This window comes from Mugil cephalus, chromosome 4 (assembly GCF_022458985.1).
Source record: "Mugil cephalus isolate CIBA_MC_2020 chromosome 4, CIBA_Mcephalus_1.1, whole genome shotgun sequence".
In the NCBI taxonomy this organism is placed as follows: Eukaryota; Metazoa; Chordata; class Actinopteri; order Mugiliformes; family Mugilidae; genus Mugil; species Mugil cephalus.
The window spans coordinates 7,453,359-7,468,071 of record NC_061773.1 but is presented as its reverse complement, the minus strand read 5'-3'; the positions used below and the strand labels follow the sequence as shown (position 1 = coordinate 7,468,071).

Below are 14,713 nucleotides of genomic sequence, written 5' to 3'. Positions count from 1 at the left end.
TGAGCGTACGTCTGCGTGTGCTGTAACTTGTGTGCACATGTATGGCGGAGTATGTTGCATTAGTGTTTCGTCTTGTTTTGACGAGTGTGTCGATGACAACTTGCTTGGGGCTCTTTCTGTGGGGGAACAGAAACAGCAGTTTTTCATGTTTCTGTAGCAGAAAGATTCATGGGCCTGAGTGTGAAGAAAGATGACCCATTTCCTCTTTGATTGCTTCAAACAGGCACCAATCTGCACCAGTAGCGACTGCATAATAAGGCCCTAATGTGAAGAGCTGGCAGTTAAACCTGGACTCCTGCCATTAAATACCTCCAGTCAAATAATTCAGAGGAGCCACATTTAAACAGCACAACGCGTCTACTGTCTGCTTTTCAAGAGCTGATGAAAGGCGGTTTTGACTTGTGTGCTTTTGTGCGTTTGATTGTTCACTCGAACGGCGTAACAGTTTTTGTCACAGAGGACAAAGTGGAAGAGCAACAGATCTGAGGCCCTTACTCCTTGGAGAGAGAGCTTGTTTCTCACTGTCTTACACTGTAAACACAGGACAGGCCACGCCTCTTTCGGTGCAGTGTGCCAAGCCACAGGAATTCCCTCTCTGTTTTTCTCTCTCTCTCTTTCTATTCCCGTCTCTCTCCCTCATTCCCGCCTTCTCAGATAGACCAATGGGAGAAGCTGGCAGGGCCAATACTGAACCAGCAAGAATCTTTGCTCTCTTTCTCTTTTCTGTTGGACATTCCTCACAAGATTGTACACCCCCCTTTCTTTCTTTTTTTTTCCGCCCCTTTTTGCTTTTCTCACATAGACTCAGACGCCCCCACCGCCTCCCATACACCACCAAAGGTTCTGTTGAGGCAGCCACAAGCGCTGGAGTGAACGTGATAAAAGTTTGGCACCGCGGTGCTATGTTGGAGGGAAAGAAGGGATTGTTGGAATTATGCTGATGAATAGTCTGGCTCTTTTCTCCCTTATGCTCCTTCTGTCTCTCTTTCTCGGTCTGTTCAATCCTGCACGCAGGGATTGTGCTTAACATTGGCTGGCATTGTTGGAGACACCTGAGCCAATCTTGCTTTGATTTCATAATCCATGTCTCATGCTCCAGATTAGGCTCCCATGTAAAAGACACCTCTGGCTTTTTACTTAATTCACTGCTAAGAATAGAACTCTGACTCGCTTGCCTGCTAGCCATACACAGTATTTACTGTGGAGCTTGCTCCTGCCTGTATGAGCACGCTCGTCTCTGTCTGTGTGTGTTTGTGCTTGGTAGTCTACCTGTGTGCACATCCATAGCTTTGTAAATGTGTGTCATAGTGCATGTCTCGATGTAAGTGGGAGAGATGTGACTGTTAGTCTGTGATGTGCGTGCTTGAGTGGGCGTCTTCACTCGAGGGACTCGGGGGTCTGAGTAAACCACAAAGCAGTGAGGTTTTGAAATCATCACACTTTATGGGTGAGTAGAGTAAAAATAGATTGTGGCGAGAGACTTAAGGCTAAAAGCCTGTTTTACGACTTCATTACACATAACATTTATATTTCTGAGGCACGCTGTTTTTGATTAGCATTGTAGAGCTGATTTCGTAGACGTGCTTAAGCCTTCAGTCTTAGCTGCTCATTGAGTTCCCCTTCACGCTAATGAACACTGGAGCCAAGCCCACACTGAGTGGAGGAAGGCTAGAGTTGCCTAATGAGCTTCCCTTACTACCCCCCTGTCCTCCTCTGCCTCTGCATCACCCTTCTTCCTTGAATAGTGTTGCCTAGATTCAGCATTTGCGCTCTCGTTTTTTTTTTTTTTTTTTTTAATAACTCATTCTCCCAGCTCCATATTAAAGGCTTCACATGATCGGACATTCTCAGTCTGTATAATGGGTTCGGACCACAGTGCCCGTCAGCCGCCAGTCAGTCAGAGCAGATGAGGCCGTCTGAGTTTCCTCACCTTCTTGCGGCCTCTGTGGTAGCAGGCTGCGTCTCAGCGGAAAGACAAGAGGCTTCAGTCCACTGCTGCTGCTGCTGCTGAGAGGCAGGGTGCTGCGAAGGTCTGGTTCAGTGTGCCTGCCTGAAGGCTACGGCAACCTCTGTCTCATTGTGCTGAAAACAGAGCCCACTCTGTTCGCAGTGATGAGCAGAAGCCACCATGCTGCACTCAGTCACGGACGGGCACACACACGCCATCCCTCTTCCACTGCGACACCATCACGGCATTAGTGCCATTCCTTTCTCACAAAACAAAACTCAGCACATGGGCTATTCTCTGTGGGTATCATTATAGTCATTATCTGGATTGTTCTTCTTACTATTGTCTTAATTGTCTGACGGCGCACTTTATTTGGGGATGGTGGGAGGACGGAACCTTGTTAGATGATAATTAAGATTGTCGTCCTGAAGTGCCTCGGCTAGTTTCGCTCCTGCATTGAAAGGTCAGTGTCTCGGATGCACTGAAATCCTTTGTTGGCTGTCCCAAACGGATTTGTGCTCCGTGAGCAGATGTGGCTGACATCGCCAGTAGCTTGACCTTTAGTGATGGGAATGTCTCAGCTGTCTCCAGACCCCTTTACACATTCAGATGGAACCCCTAAGTGACCGCGGAGGGTGTTGAACAGCACCCTGTGCCTCCCACACACACACCGACTTAAATGAAAAACAACTCCAGTGTTTTGACATGTCATTGCATGCAGCACATACAAATCAACAGACTTTCATTCCACGTGAAATTATGTTATTCAACTTGACACCAGCGTCACCTTTCAATCCCGCGTTCTCCGAGGAATGAGGACACCCTCCCTCCACAAGCGCGTGGATGACATTGATAGCATTAATTAGCGTGTGTGTGTCTTTCTAAGAAAAAGCTCATGGGCGTGTGTTTCTTTCAGGTGGCGTTGTACAACACAGACCAAGAAGGGAGCGACAGTCCAAGAAGCAGCCTTAACAACAGCCTGTCTGACCAGAGTCTGGCCTCTGTCAATCTCAACAGTGTGGGCAGTGTGCACAGCTATACACCGGTAAGAACAAGGATAAATCTTCAGTCGGACTCATTTCTACAGCGACGAGGGTAATTTAGAAGTCCTGTTGGTATGCACCCTCGCAAAAGTTCCTGAATCCAACAGGGGTAAATTAACTTTCGAGGAAATACACCCAATCCAAAAAGGACCCAGAGGACAGTCAGAGTCATCCTTAAAAGATCCACGGATAATTAGACATGATCCAGTTGATTCAAACAGACCTAAAACAGGGGAGAACACCTAAACCTGCAGGAGCATAATGAGACACGCAAAAGCAGCTTGAACTTGTTAAAAAAAAAAAAAAGAAGGAGAAGAAAAAAAAAGGCGGCAATATACGTTTCTCTACACTTCATAGTTCACACGTTTCTTCTGCAGCGATTATGATGCACGGCATGATCAGAGCTGACATACTGACACTAAGACGTGAGACCTGCAGCTATAGAACAAGCCCCTACCAGCCCCAATTAAACTAAATATAACTTCCAGGACCAAGTTATATGCAGTCTAATTGGCCTGGTTAGGCTCAACTGAATATTTGCAGCTATTGATCTGTAGTAGACAAAACAATAAAGGTGCCAGTGCAGCGTCCTGTTTGCCTAATACGCTAAGGCCTAGTCGTAGCATTAAAGCATGAAGAGTGAATTAAGTGTAGGCAGATGGATATAAATGAGCATTGATATGAAATTGGTAATAGTTTTATTTATTTATTATTATTTTTAAGTGCTCAGCACTAAGGTCAAATTAAGTGACATTTTAGCTACTTTTTTCAAGCTGTGGGGGCGCGACACTCCCAAAATGAATGAAAATGAAACACCGCCAGAGCTAGACAGTGCACTGTATCCCATATCTCATCTGATCAGAAAACCCCAGGAGGCTTAGTTCTGAGGAGCCAACTGTAGACAGCAATAGACCGCGGTTCAAGGTGGACATGAGCTTGAGTACAACATCAGGAAGGGGGTTAAGGAAAACAGAGAAAAATGTGCACGCTTCTGGAAGCCAGACAAAGAAAAGCGCTTCCTCTGATGTCCTCCCACCAGAGATGCCCCCTCTTTGGTGTGGTCCTCCTGCATCCTAGAGTGCTCCCTGCTCCAGGCGCTGGGCATCGATCGGCTCAGCCTGATGGATGTGCTCTTCTCTCTCTCTCACAGCCAAAGCAGCAGCTCGCAGTAAACACTCAGGCTTTATTATCACCTCTTCACTCTTACACAAGCCGGTCTGCGAGCCATGCACTTCAGCAGCCTGTCCACATATTGGAAGAGGAAGATGTTACAATCAAAAATTGGACGTGGCCGCTCTTGTAATGCTGGTCCAAAGTGGACACAGGTCAGGTCCTACTTTGTGAGACATCAGTGCTGTGGTGAATCTCATACACAAAGTCGTTGCTGGAAGGAACTCTGGCTGCTGTCTCACACCCAGGGGCAGTGCATAACATTGACTGCCCACACAAATACATGGGTAAAATGGCCCGTTATTTGTACAAGGTATTGCTATTGATTTTGTTTTAAATACATTTTGCTTAGCCACCTGAGTATTGGCTTTGTGTCCATTTGAGTTGCTCTCTTAATGTGGTACTAGTCAAGGCAGTAAGCGCCGACATATATTGTTATGGTTTGTGTAATTGTGTACGTTGTATGTGTAAAACCTCCTCGGACAGAAACAAACGATATTACAGGGTTGAACTGAATGTTTGACGACCGCTTTGCATTAAATATTCGAGCCGTTTTCTGTTTCTGTGGCTCCATAACCAGATGAGCATGGCAGGTGTCTTTGAGAAGTATGTATTATTAATGTTCATGTTCAAACATTATAGTGCACTCGTCTTATTGTCAGTAGTCCCTTTAGCCTGTGGTGCACTTGTAGCGCAGCTGTAGCAGGTGTGCTTCAACAAAACCGCTCACAACATTTGAAACCGTGTCATTTTGCAAATCTTTAACGCTCTGTATCTCTACATGTCCACAGGTGACCAGTCACCCAGAGCCCGTGTCCCAGTCTATGAGCCTCCAGCAGCCCCCCCAGTCCCAGTACAACATGCCAGACAGGGACAAGCAGCTCCTGTTCTCAGAATTTGAAGATCTCAGTGCCTCCTTCCGCAGCCTTTACAAGTCTGTTTTTGAGCAGTCCTTCAGCCAACAAGGTGAGTAGCCTCATGGGAGCATCAAGTGGAAACCTAATAGGCAGCCTAAGCTTCACTTATAAAGGAACAAGGTGATTCTCACAATGATTTTCCTAATGTGGGTTTGTTCTTAACAGCTGAGGCTATCAAGAGTCTTTAGGCATTAATGAGGCTTACGAAGAAGTGAGCAGGTATTCAACAGGCTGATTAGCCTATGGAGCAAATCTATACCAAGTGTTTCCATGATCCCCTCAGTCCGAGATTTTATGTGTGAAATATTTTTACATTTATATATATATATTATTTAATATAAATGTATATTTAATATCCATGAGAAGCATTACTGCATTTATTTTACAGTTAATCCTCTACTTTATATGTTCCACATATAAAGATGAAAGTTATCTGCGTCTCGTCGCGTTTTTAATGTAGGTTATGTTTCATCAGAGGCTACAGTCAAGCCCTTTGTAAATCTGATGGATTTGAGATTCATTTGTCATAATGATGGGGAATTTGTAATACATAATGGTGGATGGAGCAGAGCTTTCCAAAAGGCTGAGTCCCTGCAGAACAAAAAGCAGTTTTGCCTGTAATCTGATTGACTGATAAACATGGAGCACTTGACAAGCGATTTATGAGCAAAGTAGACTGAGCTTTCTGAGTATAACCTACTTTCACAAATCACATGCATTTCATGCTAATGTTTTCAAAGAGTTCCTCTCCTTTAATCTATCATCTGTGTTTCATTAGTTGAAAGTTGTTACCTTTTTTATGCGCATAAAAGTGAAATCTCTTAGTCAGACAAGCTCTGGCAATTAAAAAGCGTAAATAATCGAGCTAGAGGATTTCACACTCTGCCGCCGTAGACAGTGAGCTAATTCACTGGCTTTGATAATAGGTAATGAGCTCGCATTATTATTCTGGTGCCGCGTTAATTGCTTTCTGTATTTCCCTAGTTGGACAATGGGCTTTCTGTGCCGATAAGAGATGCACCTTTGTCACCCCTGCAGTGAGTGTTACGTGCCGATTGTGGAGGTACAGGGCTAGAGTCAGCTCTAAAAGCACTCCAGTGAAATAGGTTTACTGTGCCAAAGCTGTGAAGGACAGGGCCTCTTACGACCACTCCCCCGCCACTCAGATGATTGCGGTTGGGTGTGCAGATGTTCGCGCTCCAGTCATGTCTGTTAAAGACAAATTGGTCAAAGACAATCCACGACTGTGTGTCTGGGGTAGAGAGACGATGGCAACTCGAGCTTGTGAACCTCAGAATCACAACGGATGCTGAGTCATTCCCTGATGCAACAAAATGGCAGCTGGTCTTTCTCAAGTGTAGAACTACTTAAACACGGGAGGCCCACAACCCATTACTGTAAGATGCTAAGATAGATGACCTCAAGTAGCTGTTTCTTTACATGTGACGGCCTCTCTTTGTGTTTGTCCTCAAGTGCTTTACACTTATTCAGCTCATTCTGAAACCGTACAAGTGCATTTACGTCTCATTTCAGCAGCCGTGGCCGCGGCTAAAGAGTCTCATTACTAATTAATTTGTCAATTGTTTTGACACTCTGCGATTCCAAGGTCCCGAGGTGACATCTTCACATTGTTTTATCTTTAATCAAAAAATAAATAAATAAATAAATAAATAAAATTAAAAAAAAAAAAAATCCAGATCCCAATTTTATTCATTTGAAAGTGAAAGGAAACTGAGGGAGGAAGCAACTAAGAAGCTGGAACAAGTGGTTGTCGCCTACTTTTTCTTTATGAATGATTAGTTGATCGACAGTGAAGTGAACTTTTCTGATGATTAATTCATGGTTTGAGATGTTTATAGGCCAAAGGCTTGTTCAGTCTCTTCAGTGTGAATATTTGATGATCTTTCCTGTTGCATTGTAAACTCAATATATTGTGTTTTAGGGGTTTTCGCCCGTTGCTAAACACTTTAAAATACTGAGTTTGGGGAATTGTGTTCTGATAATAACCATAGGTTGCACCCGTATAGAAATGTTTTCTGTGGATCAGTGAATCTGTAAATGACGGCCTCATGTTGGTGTGTATTGATTCCCAGGTCTGATGGGCATACCGTCAGAGTCCTCCCAGCAGACCCACACCTCCTGCTCCTATCAGCACTCACCCAGTGGCACCATTAGCACTCAGAACAACCTGTCCAACAACCAACCCAACAACCACCCCAACAGCCACACCGGCAACAGTGGCCAAGTACCCTTGTCCCATCCTGCCCAAGCCCACCCTGGCCACGGCTCGCCCCACACACAGCACCTATCGCAGCACGGCGGCCCCCACAACCAACACGCCCAGCACAGCCAACACAGCCAGCACCCGCAGCACCAACAGCACTCCCAGCACCCGCAGCACGCTGCACACTCCCAGCACGGGCAGCACCCGTCGCAGCATCCGTCCCACGGCCAGCACCCGCAGCAGCACACGCCGCACCCCTCCCAACATTCGCAGCACAGCCAGCACCCTTCTCAACACGGACAGCAGCACCAGAGCCTCTCCCACCAGCCCCATCCTACCCAGCAACAGATGGCCTGCAACACAGGTAAGACCCTCTGTCTGTCGGCGTCTTCCCACGGACCGGCGTCGCCGCGTGGTGTTTTCTCATCATCCTGTCCATCACACAGACGCAAGTGACCTAGACGGCGTGTTTACAGCTGAACCTGGATTTGTATCAGTCCTCGTTTTTAGTGAGAAGAATTTTTTTGTAGCTGCTAAAAAGTAAATCATCATCTGATTTATTATCTGTGCTGCTGAGAACAAAGCAATGCCGAAGCCAGCGGCTCTGGCTGCCTTTACAGTCACCTGGCTCCTCCTAGTGGCCACACCGCAGTACTGAAGTCCTCAAAAGCCTGGTACACGGATTTACTTAGCGTTCTTGTTCATTTGGTGCCACAAGACCGACTGCCTGCACAGCTATAAAGATGCGACTACAACGAAAATGCATCGTGTGTGACCCACAGTAAATACCAGTTGCAGCAGTTATCGTGCAGTTAAAGGGCTAAATCTGTATTGTACGAGGAGTTAACCAAAATTACATGGATGTCATCTCTTACCTTGTAATGTTACAGATAGTGTGCTATGTGTGTGTTGCAGGTTTACTGTCTGACTGGTACCCAAATCTGGACGCACTGAAAGAAAGCTGTCGTATTGCTAGCAGCTATAACTGGGCTGATGTCGACCTTTCACCTTTCCAAGGTGCTGTTTGGACACTACAAGTAGACCTTACTGCATTTAGAATAATAATCGAAAAACATAATGAAATAATTTATTTGTAAAACTTAAACATTTTGTAAGATTCCAGTTTTCTGTGTCAGGTTCACCTCCAGTCTGCTCTTAAAAGATCTGAAAGAACAAACGTTTAGAGGCAGCAGCTGATACAGTACTGCCCCTGCTTTTGATTGAGTGCTGAAGTGTTGACACTGTGGAGTTGATTACGAGTTTAATTAAACTGAGCTCTTCAATTAAATAACACAGCCTTCAAGTTTAATTACCAAAACACCCAGCTCAGCAGGTCAGTTTATCCAATTACAGTCTAGGATTGCAAGGTAGGATGTTTTTAAATATCACCCACTGAAGGTTACTGACATAATGGATATATATTACGACCAAGTTTTTGCTTCATCTGTCCAAATTAGTTTCCCATTTTCTAAATTTATATTGTGTGAACAGTCCGCTGGTGCAGTTTCAGGCATTTCATTGTCACAAAGGCATTTTAGTGCAGGAAGAGGCTGTCAGTAGCTCTGGTACTATCTCTGGTGTCTGTGTGTTTAAATGTGTGTTTTATTGCTCCCAAGGGTTGAGAGAGAGTATGAGACAAGCGGAGTTGAACAACTGGTCTCTGGAACCGACCCAGATCGCAGACCTCTGCTCATCCATCAACCAGTTTTTTGCCCGCACCGGTGTAATCCAGCCACAGGGGGCAGTGCAGCCTCCTGTCTGCCACGGCACCATGCACACCAACAAACCCAACCAGCACCTCAACACAGGTGAAACAGCTGCTCCTTAACCCCACTGCCTGTTTGTGATCAGTCTACAACCTGGCTTTTAAAATGCTGATCACTTACTAGTAATAATATTTATAATATCAATAAGAGACCGTCTGTAACTCTTTATGGTTAATACTGTTGGGAATTTAGGCAATTAGACTTTGGCCCTTCTGGAGTTCTTGACTCAATCTAAGAATTCAGTAAAATCCAAACACAATGTCAGATAATTTTAGCTCATTAAGAGTTTTTTGTTTCCGTAGGGATGAACATCTGTTTTCTCGCTATGAATCAAATGATCTGTTGTGTCAACCTGTCATTACTGGCAGTGAATGTGTATCACTTGCGACTAGTTCAAATGAATATTCAGCGCGTTTACATGCAGAGCTTCGATTTTTGACTACAGTCCTTGTCCCAGTTTACATGCAGTGGAGAAAATCGAATAACTGCCGGGAACATGTCCTCCTCCTCCACACTAGGTGGCGATATGTATCTTTTCAGCGGGTTAATACCATGTTAATACGGCCCCCTTTCAGGTCGACTTATTACGTCATATAATAAACAAGAGTCGTTCATGCGGCAGACCTGCATTTCAAACAACAGGATAAATAATAGTTCAGCTTCTTTTAATCTTGTACGTAATGTGCTTATGGTGCAGATAAGATGCACAGTATCCCTCAGACTGTTCTTTCTACTGGCTCTTTTTACCTTCTTCTTGCACGTTGAATATTTTAACATTGTGGTCTGTTTTGTTTGACTCACTGTTGGAGCCAGCCTCAAGAGGCAATCCAAGGAACTGCAGTTTCATTTAGCTTTTCAATACCAGGAAGTTGTCACTTGGTGATACAGTAAAATAGGAGACTAAAGATAGAAACAAATAGAATTATAAATATTATTATTCCTTACCAGACAAGAGAAAAACAATACAGAGTTAGCCTGGCGTAGCGCACCACTGGGAATTCATTACAGGTGCTTTTTATCTGTCTATAATATACCAATATACTCACTAATATACTACTAATAGTATCTATAGATAGTGGAACAAATTTTATCATGGAGCAGCTCCAGGCCTTTCTCTCTGTCAAATATTAAATGTGTCGTTTGAGAGACAAACCTACGTAGCCATACCATAAACATGAATGATATTAAAGTGCATCTGAACAGATTCTGGTTTAACGGAAGTTTTAAAATAAGTTTTGATTTGCTCATCAGGAAATCTCTACATGGACTCCAGACAAAGCATGCCCATGATGGGTCCTCCAGCATATCCCCACATGCCCCCTATGAGCAGCGCAGGACCCACTATGACAGGTGACATGTCGCCAGAGAAGAAACATGTTTAAAATCCACTAATTTATCAGAATCTGACTCTTTTTCCATTCCTGTCTTTCACCGTAGGACACCATGCACAGATGAACCAGCAGCACATGATACCTACCAGAAACTTCCCAATGCATCGCATGCAACCTGACGACATCCAGGATGATTTTGATTGGGACTCCATTGTCTAGCCCCCAGAGCTTCTTTTTTTTTTTTTTTTTTTTTTTTTTTTTGCAAAACAGATGGGAGCGAGGAGAGGAGGTGGAAGCCGGAGGAAGCCAGGCTCAGCTGAAAGGCCGCAGGTGGATGAGGCCACTGTGGGTGGGATGCAGAAGAACATTTGACGAAAGCTTCGGAGAAATGCAGACTTCAGAATCCTGACAATTTTACAAAAGCAAAACATAACTAGAAAATGTTACTTTGAAGACAATCATATTTAGTCGGACATGTTAAAGTGATTGCTTAAAAACTTGTCTAGAGACGAGTAGACTCGTTCACGTCTAAACCACATGCTCCTCAGCTCCTCAGCTCCTCAGCTAGCCCTCTCTCCCCGTCCCTAGTGAGCAGCCTTCCAAAGTCCAAACCCCCTCTCCCCACCCGCCCGCCCCCCCGCCCCCCGCGCCGTAACTGTTATGTGATTTGAGCGACATGTTCAGCTTGTAATTCTTCTCGTGTTGACATTGGCCTCAGCTGCCTCTTGGATGAGTTATCTCCCTTTTTTTAAAGATTTATTTTTTATTTTTTATTTCTAAGAAACACGGGCTGTCTCTGTGAGTGATATGGTGGTGCTCGTTGTTCACTTTTTGGGAGGAAGCCCCACTGTGGCAGATATTGGTGGTAAAGTTAGGTTTACACAAAAAAAAACAAACAAAAAAAAACCTGAGGTTTTGAACAGGGTGTTAAATGTTTAGGCAGGCTTCATAAGAAACAAACCAGGAGGGAGAGCACAGAAAGCATATCGGTCTGTTATTATAGCCAACCAGTGTGACCAGGCTCACTGCAATAGTTATGGGAGTGCAGCGACTTTCTCTCTAAGTTCTCTCCAGTTTTTCACGATGAATGAGTGTGATGTGAGTGAGTAGAAGATGAGAGTGAGGAAGTCAGACATTCGAGCCTCGTTAATTCATTCAGTTTGAAGATAAATTTTAATGATCGTTCAACAAAATATCATGGAAAAGAATGTTATGTGCAATAGTGTGACTGACACATTGTGTTTCCATTGCACAGTTTGTGGACCACAGAGCACCGAGAGAGCATCAGCTGATGTTACTTACACCGATCAGCCACAACGTTATGACCACTGACAGGAGTAAATATATGACCGTCTTGTGACAATTGAATGCTCTGCTGGGAAACGTTTGGACCTGGTATTAGTGTGGATGTTACTTAGACATGTAGCGCCCACCTAGACCAGACCAGACCCCCACCCCATAACAATGACACATCAGGATGCAGCCTGACGCAGACACACACAAAAACACTTTAGGTTTAGGAACAACTCAAAAAACACGAATAACAGCACAAGGTGTTGACCTGGTCTCCAAATTTACTAGATCCCAAACTGATCAAGTATCTGTGGGATGATCCACAGAGACCCCAACCCACAGGACACCTTCAGAAGACCCATGTCCATTCTCTGAACTGTTCTGGAGGCACAAGGGAGACCTACACAATATTTAGAAGTTGGTCATAATGTTATGCTTGATCGGTGTGTATGAACAATACATTGGTATCACTTTCCACTCTGGTTTACAAGAGACATTTTGTTAAGAAAATGTTACAAGTCAGTTTAGGGTTTTTTAAATGTGTAGTTTGAAATTATAGAAAATATGCTTCGTTTTTACAGAGTTGGTGGAGAATATTGTCATTAGCTAGATGAAACCAATACCTATTAACCTGGGATACATGTCACCCAGCTCCGTCCAAGAGAGACTAAATCCGCTCTCTTAAACCTCGTCTTCAACTGAATATGTTTGTATTTGTGCCGTTATAGCAACATTATGATTGTGATGGTTTCTTATCACAGCGCAGTGATCTCCTGCAATGATAAGAAACATATTGTGTTAATTATAGCGAAGCTGCATCACAGATGTGAGAGTGACATCAATCCCTCCGTCTAATTCTAGCTATAAAAAAAAATTTTTAAAAAAGTGTATAAGCATATTTCCCAAATTGTGGAACTAAGCATCATTGACTTGAAACATTTCTTAATGAAGTGTCTCAAAGAAGAAGCAACAGAAGGATCATCGACCTTCTCAGAGAGAACAGTCTGGTGTTTCTGATTAGTGATCTCTAGAATAAACGTCACATGTTGAACTGTTTCTTTACAGCGGTCTGAAAGGCCCATGTTTCACTGCAACGTTCTTTGATTTGAAGAAGCATCCAAACGTCTCCGCCCATGTACATCAAAGTGAGTTTTTGATGCCGTGTTTACTGTCACTCCTGACATTTAAATTATGGACAATATTTTTCCTTCCTTTTTTGTTTTTTCATTAAACTACCCAATGTTTTGTTGTGATAGATAGCGTTAAGATTTTGCTATTATACAATCATAACAGAATGAGAAATGTGACTCATACAGTACATACAGTGTGTATGCGTGCTGGCTGAACGTGTGTGTGTGTGCGTGTGCGTGTGCGTGTGTTTTGGTTTCCTTGTGATTTTAGGGCTATGATTGATTGCTGCAATCATCTCTATGCTATCTATGAGCACAAGTGCAGATGCACACAGTGATTAAAGGCTAGATTTGAAACATGCGTTTTCGTGGAAAGGGTTTCTCAAGCACAGAGCAGGGAGATCAGTGGTTCTGGAAACCTGTCCTCTGTGTCCTGGAACAAGTGGCTCCTCAATCAGACAGGTGCTGAACTTTAGAGACACTATGTTTGTTTGTTTTAGTTTTTTTTTTTTTTTTTTTTTTTGTAAAAAAAGAAAAAGAAAAAAAAAGGCCCTTTGCACACTTATCGTTTTTGTTTACCATTTTAAGATGCAAAGCACCTCCTGGAGTTAATCACACGTTAACTCAAAGCCATTTCTTCATCATTTCACTCAAAGCTAGGCCACCTGACATCTAGAGGTGTCGTCCACAGATGACAATGAACAGAATCATTTCTCCTCTCTGCGTTTTCGCTGAACTTTGTACGGTGCTCTGCATCTATGACACTGTGTGTCTTTCTTTAAAGAAATAGTTCAATATGTTGGGAAAGGTTAGCTTGCTTTTCTTTCAGAGGTGGAGACGCCGCTCATGTCTGGACGGTAAACATGAAGCTACAGCTGCTAGCTAGAATATCACTTATCCCGTGGGGTCCCTAGAGTCTGTCCCAGCTGTCATTGGGCACGAATCAGGTACCACAGGACTAACACAAAGAGTCAAGCCGCCGTTCACGTTCAGTGTGCCAATCCAGAAGCACCAATTAAGCTAACACGAACGTCTTTCGAAGCCTCCACGGACGCAGGGTTCACAGCCAGGACCTTGTTGGTGCGAGATGAACGTGCTAACCAGTGCTTAGCTCAGCATAAAGACTGGAAGTTGACACATCATGTTCGCATGTTAAAGACGGTTTATAGTCTCACTTCGGAGATGAGAATCATTGTCGCGGGTTTTTGTACCAACACAAACCCAGATTGCACAGTTCACGTGGAGGGCCAAAAGAAGAAGAAGAAGTCTTTTTTTCGTTCTTTATCAGTGCCGCTGTGGTAGGTTTGATTTTATCCTGCAGAGGCATCCGTTCTCCTGCCACAGTTCACTCAGCTCCTCCCTGGTTTTAGTTGCCCGGTGCGCTCGCACACACCACCAGCCATTTGTCTTCTTCTGTCCGCCTCGTCTCTCTCGCCGGTGGTATCACTCATCGCAGATGAAATTTGTTTTTGAAATGGAATTTATTTTGGACTGAAATCAATAACGGAGGCACTAAGGAAAGACGCATGAAAGCGGAAAAAGGTCAAACACACAGCTTATTGTGCGGCATTCGTTCAATAAATAAACATGTTTTAAACGTAAGCGTGAGCCACCTCCCCTCCATTCTCCACCACGGTTTCATAAAATATATTTACCCCACGGTTTCCAGTCTTTATGCTGAGCTACAGCTTCCTATTTACCATGCAGACGTCTCCCAGCAAAGCAACACAAACTAGGGACTCCAGCAGTGGGAGTGGTTTTAGTTTCATATTTGGATGACAATCATGAATTTTTTCTGATGATTTTATTTGACAAAATGTTGAGTTTTTGTGAGAAAAGGCACTTTCAGGTCTCACACGGTCGTTTGATGATATAGAACCATACTTATGAA

At 43.9% G+C, this 14,713-nt stretch overlaps 1 protein-coding gene across 1 annotated transcript in view; it reads left to right on the top strand.

The window, feature by feature from the left end:
• The window catches only part of foxj3 (forkhead box J3), a 64,860-nt gene extending 53,036 nt beyond the window's left edge, over positions 1 to 11,824 (top strand). Inside the window, exons 6-12 of the mRNA XM_047583767.1 lie at positions 2,865 to 2,993; positions 4,953 to 5,127; positions 7,172 to 7,666; positions 8,218 to 8,319; positions 8,919 to 9,110; positions 10,320 to 10,418; positions 10,506 to 11,824. Of these exons, the coding sequence (XP_047439723.1) occupies positions 2,865 to 2,993; positions 4,953 to 5,127; positions 7,172 to 7,666; positions 8,218 to 8,319; positions 8,919 to 9,110; positions 10,320 to 10,418; positions 10,506 to 10,618 (1,305 nt within the window). The 3' untranslated portion in view covers positions 10,619 to 11,824. The remainder of the gene's footprint in view (positions 1 to 2,864; positions 2,994 to 4,952; positions 5,128 to 7,171; positions 7,667 to 8,217; positions 8,320 to 8,918; positions 9,111 to 10,319; positions 10,419 to 10,505) is intronic.
• Positions 11,825 to 14,713: the final 2,889 nt, after the last annotated feature.